Genomic DNA, 9,969 nt, shown 5'->3' on the forward strand with positions numbered 1-9,969 from the left:
GACTAGGATCTGGAACCAACTTCCAAGGGAAGTGGTACTGGCTCCTACCTTTGGGTCTTTAAGAAGAGGCTTGATGCCTACCTGGCTGGAGTCATTTGAGCCCAGTTTTTCTCCTGCCCAGGTGGGGGGTCGGACTTGAAGATCTACAAGATCGCTTCCAACCCTACTTCTATGATTCTATGATAACACAATGGTTAACTCCAGGAACTGTGTTCCTCCTAAGTATGCCAGCCTAAAGATAGTCAGCCAAAACTTCTTCAGAGATCATGGCTATTATGATAGTGTAGCATAGTGCATCACCCTGACAGCTAAGTCCTGGAGTCCATTAAGAATCTCCTTAACTGGAAAGCTGGCAGCTGTAATGGGAAGTCTGAGGGTAGAGGGATTAATCTGAAGAAAAATGGGAGGGGAGTCAAGAAAAGAAGATTTTTTTCAATGTTCTTGCCAAAGTAAAGAAGGGAGAATATCCATATATATATTTGGAGGTTAATTCTGATGCAAATATTTAATTTTGCAGAACACAGACTGCATCATGTACACATATTCCTGAATGCTTTAGGTATTTATATAGAAACAACTGTAATATATACACTTGTATGTCATGGAACTATTTATGTGAAAAACTGAAGATCTTTATGATAAATACAGTGCAGTATGTTACTCTGCAATTTATTATACATCTTTGGAAACCTCACTTGTATTCTGCCACTAATAATCCATTACAGTCACTTACCGCTCTGTGTTTCAGCCCCCCACCTATATAATGGAGATATAACAACCTTCCTGTCTAACAGGTGAGGGGGATAATTGAATTAATATTTGAGGCACACTCCAATGATAACATGATTTAAATGCCATAAGAAAAAATAATAAATTGGCTACTAATGTACCTTGGTTTTACGAGCAAAGAAATACAACAAATATTCCAAATAGTACTTTTAAATGTCTCTACAATATTTCCAATTATTTTTGTAAATCATATGACCAAAGCCAGATATATGAAAGGCTGCATGGTAAACATTTTTCTGTCACTATTTACGATGAATGGCATAAGTTGCTTGTCTCTTGCATATAAACGATAAGATGAAGAAAAATTGTTACCAAGCTACCATGCTGTTCTTATGAACATAAAGCAACATAAAGGCCTCAAGACTGAAACCAGTATACATACTTACTAGCTTTAATTGCACAGTATGCACAACTTTGTTTAACAATGAAAAAGATTAGCTTAAAAAACAGGAGAATTAAAAAAGAACCTTAGATTTTTGTGTGTTTTGTTTTACAATTTCTTCTATTTTTAAGTTTTCAGTTCAGGCTTTTACCTTCAAAAGCATGTAAGATGATTTGGGGTTCAAAATTCAATATGAAATGCACATGCAAGCATAAAGATCTCCTTACTTATTGATCAGAGAGGCACTCTGCTATCCCTGTCCCACCGCTTGGCACTGATATTCTGCTTTTTCCCATTATGCCCCCACCATCATTATGTTGTCTGTTCCCCTTTATTCCTCAATATCCCACTCAGAGTCTTGCCCACTCCATGCACTCTACCTCTAGTCGTCTGTCCCTCACTTGCCTACCTTCAACTCAGCTCCATATGTCCTTCCTTCCTCCCATTCAATATCCTGCCTCTGTCCCTTTGCATATGAATATATGTTTGCAGGATCAGGGCCTATCACCAGAGTTAGATATTGGATTTTTTATTACAGAAAGCATTACCGTTTGTCTGCAGATTGGGCAGCGAATAGCACCCAGCCACGAGCCATACCTCCAGTAAGCAATAATGCAGGCACCTAATGGAGGTAAATATCAAATGACATTGTAGTAGATGCTTCTGATTTAAAACAATTATTTTCATAAAGAAATAAGGAATCAGGTTTTAAGAAAGAGCAACACTATAACCTCTACGTATTAGTTTCAGGCATCACATGTTTTTATAATTGGTGGCTTTTATATAATATTCACTACAGATACTTAAACCAAATTCATTCAAATTCTGGAAGCAATTAATTGTGTAAATCCTGGTGGATTATCTGTATTAATTCTTTAATACCTGTATTAACTCTTTAAGAAAAGAAAAAAGCTTCTGCATCAGTATTTGGAAAATAAATACTTGAAAAGCTTTCATAGCAGGAGTATTTTACGAGTCTTCTTTAGGTTGAGAGAGAATTCAGCTTATAAAAGAACTATGGTCTTGTTCTTTAAACTTGTGTAGTTTGTGATGCATGGTTTTTCTTTATTTCCATGAAAACGTGTGATATGGAAAACAGCTGATTCATTTTTTGACTAGGTTAAAAAACTCAAGAATAGCATCTAATTTATTTCCAACTGAATTAAACTGTACATTCAAATCTGGTAACACACATAAACAATATTCCAACTAATTGTAGGAATTGCTGGCCTATTACCTCATTCTTCTTAGTGTTATTTAGGAACTTGTTTCTTTTAATAGTGCAGAAAATGTTTTCAGTGGATTTTCTTTTGGTTAACGCACTGGTTCTCAACCTTGTTAGACTCAGTGCACCCCTCACCAAGTCTTAGTTTTCACTAATTTTTTGACTATGGAAAAAATTCTAAAGCAATTTTTCTGTTGCAAAGAACTCAGAAAGAACACAACAAGTCAGAACTGTTTTAATACTATGGATTCCTACTGGAAATTTCTGGATTTATCTTGTGAATCATGTTTGCATGCCTAATAGTGCTAACTTTGTGTGACACCCTTGAGAGGATCTCAAGCCACCCCATGTTGATGCGGCATCCTGCTTTAGAACCACTGGATTAAGGTGGGAAAAAATTGGGATACATAATTCTTGATCTCCATAACATAACACTACCATTAAACCTTTCACTTTTAGAACTCACCATAATCCCTTTCTAGAGGGATACCAGTAAATTAAGGTAAACAAAAAGCATTTATACCTGGCTCTACTTTCTAAGAGTCTCAATTTTCAAATATTTTCTAAAAATGGATCAGCTGAAAGAAGTTATATATATATATACATATACATATATATATACACATATACACACACACACACACACACATATAGTGGTATCCTGACTCACTTTTTTCTCCTATTGTTCTCTCCATTCTACCTCTCTACAAATAAACAAGATCCCTGACATCAGGAACAAGTCTGCAAAGTGCTAAGTAAGTCAAAATGCAAATGTAAATGAAAGTCTAAAGCTATACAGTAGACTGGTAGTTGTCTCTCTTTTCTCTGGGTAGTTCTGATAAAACAGTACCTGGAATACCACCTTTTCTCTTGTGCTGCAGAAAGTAAGTTGCAGACAATGGTCTGAAGCTGCACCCAAAGCAGGTTTAAATTGGATAGCAGGAAAACTTCTTCACTCTTAGAACAGCAAGGCAAATGGGGAGGTTGTGGAATTTTCATCATTGGAGATACTCAAGAAAAAGTTGGATAAACATTGGTCAGGGATGGTCTGGTCTGGGTCTTTTTCCACGCTTCTGGGCTTTGCTGTTTGCCACATGGGGCCAGGAAATTTCCCCCTCCTGCTCCTAGATGTCTCAAGGGGTTTTTTTCCCCCACCTTCAGAAGCACTAGATATTGGCTGCATTCAAGGCTGGGTTTTTGAATACAGTGTGCCAATCCTCCTGCTGAGACTTATATGTGGAGATTCTTAACTACAGGGTCTTGCCCCTCTGCTCAAGGTCAGACTGATCACTAGATTTGGGATCAGGAAGGAATTTTACCCCATGGTCAGATTCGTATCGACTGTGGGGGCTTCTGTCTTCCTCTGTAGTAGGGGGCATGGTCCTCTTCCTTGAATCTTTCAAATGTATTCTGACAACCTTTGCCACAGCAGAACATTGGCGGCCTTGGTCCCCCTGCTTTACCTGCGACAGGTTAGGGAGTTAACTCTGACGCAAGGACTGTGTAAGTTTTGCTAACAAGTCAGACAGTGGATTTGTGGATAGCTTGGATAGAGGTGATCCTGCATCATGCAGGGGGCTGGACTAGATGACCTCTGGAGGTCCCTTCCAGCCCTACTTTTCTATGATTCTCTATCTGAAATATAGGCAAGTAATTGCACATCAGAAGAGAGAATTTTGAGAAAAGGAATAAAAACGACTAAATGGTCCTGGAGAAGCAGAATGGAGCTGTCTAAAATTCAATGACATGTTGCATCTACAACAAGAAAGGAACTGATTTTATCTTGGCCTCTGCTAGCAGGGGTTAGCTAAGCCCAGCCTGAACTATACTATTTCTCCTAGTCAAACAAAGCCTTAGATTCATGGAATACAGTATTTACTTAAGGATTTCTCAGTTGAGAGGAACAGAAAGGCTTCTCCCAGAGTCATGAATTACTCCAAATCACTGGGGACATTGGAATGTAAACACTATATCCTCAGGAGGAGGGGAACAGTTTAAATGTTAACTGACTTCTCTGGTGATGATTTTTACTTACCACAGAAAAGATGCCCACAGTTTGTTTCAATGGGAAAAGTAGCTTGCTGTAAACAGACTGGACAAGACATGTCAGTGTAGAAATGATGTCTATCACCAGCAGATTCATCCTGTTGGGATAAAAAAATAAAAAACAATTTGTTTCAAGGGATTAAACTTCAATTTAGAATAGTACTTGAGTTAAAAAATAGAATACTTTCTTCACTTGCTCAGCCAAACAAGATGACTCCAACATTAAACATAAGAGCAAAAATAGAAAAAATAGTTGAATAGGAGAGTTCTTATGACATGCAAATCCTCCACCTCTTTTATACAGGATATACTTCAGGCTTCCTGAGGATAATGAAAGTAGACCTTTCTACTCCTACATTTAAGAAACAGTCCTATTTGTTTAAATAAGCAAAACCCTAAGTGACAAACTCAGTATCTGACTATAGCTTTTCATATGCTAAAAGTAGAGGAGCTGCGCTGCCGTAAGTTATAATGATCAATTTTTGCTCCAAGGCTTAATATGCACATAAGCTCATGTGTGTCCTGGTAAGAAGCCCACATGTCAGATAATTGCCTATGAACCTTAACAGTTCCATCATGTTGATGGTGTCATGGCTGATCTTTATATTTCTTCTACAGGGTTGCCAATAAAGAGCACCTATAGCTCTAGATACATGGTTATGACTTAGAGCTCATGCTCCAATCTAAAAGACAAGGGAAAGTGCCAACTCCTTATTACCAAGATCCTGCATGCTCTTTCTGTAACACCACCATAATTCTGCAGCAACATTCATTTACATTACTACCATTCTTAGAATCGTAAAAAATAGGGTTGGAAGGGAACTAAGGAGGTCATCTAGTCCAACCCAGTGCTCAAAGGAGGACTACCCCCAAGTATATCATCTTAGCCAAGGATTTGTCTAGCTGAGACTTAAAAACTTCCAAGCATGGAGAATCCACAGCCTCTCTGGGTAACCTGTTCCAATGCTTTACTAGAATCTCCCCTCTCTCTCGTCCTGCTTCTCCCCATACAGGCCAGGGAAGGATGCAATGTGTACAGCTGCCCTGAGTGGCTCCCCCTAAGCTCTCTATGCCTTGGCTGCTGTGTTGTTTTCCAAGAAGTTCAGCTAGACAGTCAAAACATCTTCCCGGTTTCCTATGGCTGCAAACTGAACTCCAGATTTGACTCTCCTTCCCTGTACCACCAGAGGCATAGCATACAGCAAAGTGTGTGCATTACCATCTACTTAACACCCTCTTGTGGACAAAACTGGAACTTCCCCTGTACTGCTTGAAGAATCTCTGAACAACTGTCAGAGCATCCCAAAAATTCTGGGTTAATTTGAAAAGGATCTGCCTAATTTCCTAGGAGCTAAAACTGAAAAGAATAATCATCATATCAATGGAAGAGATTTTAATCACACTGCAAGCTTGATGAAGTAAATGATAAGGTTCTAGCACAGTTTACATACAAAAAAAATGTGTGCGTCACTCAAAAATGACTCGTTTCAGAAATATTTCAAGCCTCAGCAGTAAAGCAGAAACATTATACAAGACATTATTACGAGGATGAATGTTTTCAGCATTTAGCATGGCACCTGTTCTGTTTGAAGCTGCTGCCGAAGTGCTCGCACTAGTTCCTGGTTTTCCGGGTGAATGTTCTGATGTTCATTTCTATGAAAGGAAATGAAAAAAGCAAAAGAACAATGACTGGCAGCACACGCTGAAAAATATGCAATTGATTAAACAAAACCAAACCTGAAGCTAGTGGGATGGGGAGGGAAGAGGCCAAAAGGGGGAAGGGAATCATTCACTCTTAACATAAATGATTTTAAGGAAGTTTGTATATAATTAAGAAAACTGCATAATCAAGGTGTTTCATAATATTTCAAATTGTGACCTTTCATCAAACGAGAAAACTCTGCTATGACTAATCATCACAACTGTTTCACTCGAAAATTCAAGTTTTAGTAAATCAAAATAAAATTGTTATCCTGGAAAAACCAAACCAAACCATGCTGATTGTAAGTTTCTATATCCATCATCAGCTGTAAGATTCTTCCATCTCCAAAGTAAATTTTTCCTTTACTATTAATTCCTTTGTTACTGGAAGCAATCCTGTTCCCTACTTATTTTTTCCTTCGCTGTACATACATGTCCTATTATTACAAAGCAAAATGATCTTTTAAGGTCCATCCCTACTGAATCTGCTGTTTGAAAGATTAGGAAATAATACTGAACAGAAGAAAGGATAGGTGTGCCTCTTGTTTCTGAATATGGAGCAACTAACTGAATAGTGAAGATAGGAGAGAAACCACTAAGGACCCCAACAGTAACAAGCGTAGAGGTTAAACATGAAAAAAAAAAGTCATTTAATGGGAAATTAGAGGAAAGGGATGGTGGGAAAGAGGTAGAAACAGCAATCCATCACTTATTTCCCTCATGAAGAGGATTCATGGAAACCTCATAGTGTATCAGGGTGAAGCAATTAAACTCAGCTAAAAATTTTAGGCTGTGAAAACCACAAGTGCCCAAAGCAGAAAAAGTTGCAACTACATGGTATACTTTTTAAATCAAGGTAAATCTACTCTAACCTGGAAGTTTTTGTTTCAGTTCCAATCCATGTAAATGTTTTAATCCAGGATATTTTTTCCTCCTCAGACGAGGTAGTTTCTTCCTAGCACTACTAACTTAGTTCACAACAGATGTACTGAAGCAGTCACCTTAGACTTTAGCCTCAAGGTTCGTTATCCTGTGGTAACTCCATTAGTGCAGCCATGGTCTATTCCATTTGTGACACCTCAGTACATTCACATTTTTGTTGTTTTGACATATCATGTAAACCATTAAATATTCAAGATGCACAATACAGTAGTACCTCTGGGATTTAGCTTTTATTTATCATTCTTAAAACTGCCTTTAGAGAGGAAAACAAAGGAAATAATAAGAAATTATACCAAACAAAGAGCAAATAATGAAAAGATCAGAGAATATAGTTGATTCTTTATTAGCTGTCTGCGCAAAAAAGGTTAACTGTGATAAGATGCTTAACAAAATTAATTTTAACTAGGAATTAAGAGTGCAGGTCAGAATAAGGAAAGAACAAATTAAGAAATATTTAAGCAAGACAGATATAGTCAGCTTGGCAGGGGCTGATGAAATTCACCCAAGCACTAGAGGATCCAGCTTAAAGTAATCTCTAAACTGGTGTAATCATCTTTGAGACGTCATGGAGGACACAGAATTTTCTTGAGGACTGGGAAGGGCAAACATAATACCTGTTCTTAAAACGGGGTAAATGTACAACTCAAGGAAATATAGATCACTTAGCATAACCTGATGCCCAGAAACCATCTAGAACCAAACATCAGGAAATCAATTTATCGGTACCTAAAATGTGATAAGCAGCTAGGGTTTTTTTTTTTTTTTTTTTTAAAAGGATCATGTCAAAGTAATCCAATTTCCTTCTTTGACAGAGAAGTAGGGGATGGGATACATAGCAGCTTCAGCAAGGATCTCAATACTCCCTCAGATGATATTCTAAATGTTCAGGTGAAAAAATACTTGAACAAGCTACCAAGTGATGCTGTGGAACCGTCTTCATTAGAATGGTTTAGACCAGTGATGTTCAACCCTTTTCCCCAGTGGGCTGGATGGGCAGTGCCTGGTCTGTCTGAGGACTGGATCTGGCTGGTGGTCCCAATCCAGCATCCAGGTTGGGCAAAGAGGGCACCATCCAGCCGCACAACCTGGTCCCAACCCAGCCCTGCACCAGGGGAAGGAGGCATGGTTTGGCTGGGGGAGCAGAGGGAAGGGGAAAGCAGGCATGGCTGCTGATCCAAATATGGGGGGAAAAGGGGCATAGCCCCATGGGGGGAGGGAGGGGAGGCCTGGCCCAGCTCTTATCCAGATGTGGGGGGAGGGGGCATTGCCCAGACCCACAGTGGGAAAGGGAACATAGCCCAGCTCTGACTGGCTGTGGGAGGCTTGGGGTTTGGGAGTCCGTCGGGGAAGAGTGACCATGTTAATGGCCACTGCTCCCCCCCCACATCAAATTTTCCCGCCTGTGGACAGCCCCATGGGCCAGATGCAATGGCTCCACGGACCATATCTGGCCTGTGAACTGAAGGTTGAGCACTTCGGTTTAGACAAACTTCTCTCAGGTGTAGTCCTGGGCATCAGAGAAGGGGGTTGGACTAGATCACTGGGGCCAACCTTTTTGGCAGGAGTGCCATAAATTAGCCCACCTTTCCCAAGTGCCATCCAACAGCTTTCTCCTGCCCAATCAACTGCTCTGCTTTCTGCTCTCTGGTGTCCCTCCCCTAATCTGCTGTCCTGCTTTCTGGTTTCTATACCATCTGCTGCTGTGCTGCCTGTCCCTTCCCCAGTTTAATTCATGCCACACACAGAGGCTGCCCATGCCACATGGTTGGCCATTCCTGGAGTAGAGCTCTCCTAACATTCCTTTCACCACATTTCTATGATTCTATGATTTTGCCCAATGGCTATAGGAACTTTTGCAAAATTTGTATTATTTGACTGCAATCTTAACTGTGTAATACTCACATTGCATACATGTGTTTTTAGCATAAGCATTTATTTGTTTAATCCTAAATAAACAACTGCCAGAGTACTCAAAGTTAATCCATATTCATGTGTACAAGCATATACATATTTTAGCACCAGCTTGCCAGGACTTTGTTTCACTTTCAAAATCAACTAAAAGTATGAATCACACCCCAATCTTTATGACCTTTTTAGAAACATCATCCAACTGAGATTTAGTTGTCTGAATACTATCTACAGAAGATATGTTTTTGTTAAGGAGCCAAAGCTGTTCAAGTAAGGCTAACCATACAACCTTAGCACAGTATTCCTATATTTATAACTTAGCTATGCAGTGTTTATTTTGTGTTACATTACATTTCCTACAGACAATATTTTTTAGAACCCTAGATGTACAAATAACAGCTAGGGCTCTAAAATAACCTTGAGAGGGTCCAGAGGAGGGGTACTTGTATGGTTAAGGGCCTGCAGGTACAATTCTACGAGGAGAGACTGAGAGACCTGAATCTTTTCAGCTTCCACAAAAGAAGGCTGAGAGGGGATCTTGTGGCTGTCTACAGGTTTTTTTTTTTTAGAGAAACTTTTCATGTTCCTAGCCAAATCAAGTCCAAATCCATGAGTCAGTCCAGAACCATATGTGGCCCTACAACCGGCAAACATCCTCCACCCCCACCAGGGGCTTCAGATATTTCCGAAATCTTTTGGCAGGCATCCGACGTGCAGGCCCAAGCCCAGAGGCTTGGGATTCAGATGCCCCCAAGTTTCACCTGCCCTCAGCCATATGGCTGCAGGAGCAAGCTAGGGAGAAGCCTCCCATTTCCATAAAGTGGGCTTAAAGCCCCAACACCTCCACAGGTACTAAACTATACCAGAGGAACAGTTATCCCCATGGAACACTCAAGGAAAACTGTCTTCTTGGACCCAGATACATGGTGTTCTCCTGGTGGGATGAAGAAATAGGCACTACACTTCATCTGGGCTG

At 39.8% G+C, this 9,969-nt stretch overlaps 1 protein-coding gene across 4 annotated transcripts in view; it reads right to left on the minus strand.

Moving 5' to 3' along the window:
• The window catches only part of LOC109323455 (E3 ubiquitin-protein ligase RNF170-like), a 33,072-nt gene that overhangs the window by 4,987 nt on the left and 18,116 nt on the right, over positions 1 to 9,969 (minus strand). For all 4 annotated transcript variants that reach the window (XM_019555016.1, XM_019555018.1, XM_019555017.1 and 1 more), the window contains 3 exons: positions 6,020 to 6,095; positions 4,432 to 4,540; positions 1,720 to 1,793 (listed from right to left, as the gene is read on the minus strand). In XM_019555016.1, coding sequence (XP_019410561.1) covers positions 1,720 to 1,793; positions 4,432 to 4,540; positions 6,020 to 6,095 — 259 coding nt within the window. The remainder of the gene's footprint in view (positions 1 to 1,719; positions 1,794 to 4,431; positions 4,541 to 6,019; positions 6,096 to 9,969) is intronic.

This window comes from Crocodylus porosus, unplaced genomic scaffold (genome assembly GCF_001723895.1).
Source record: "Crocodylus porosus isolate Cpor-Errol unplaced genomic scaffold, CroPor_comp1, whole genome shotgun sequence".
Taxonomy (NCBI): Eukaryota; Metazoa; Chordata; order Crocodylia; family Crocodylidae; genus Crocodylus; species Crocodylus porosus.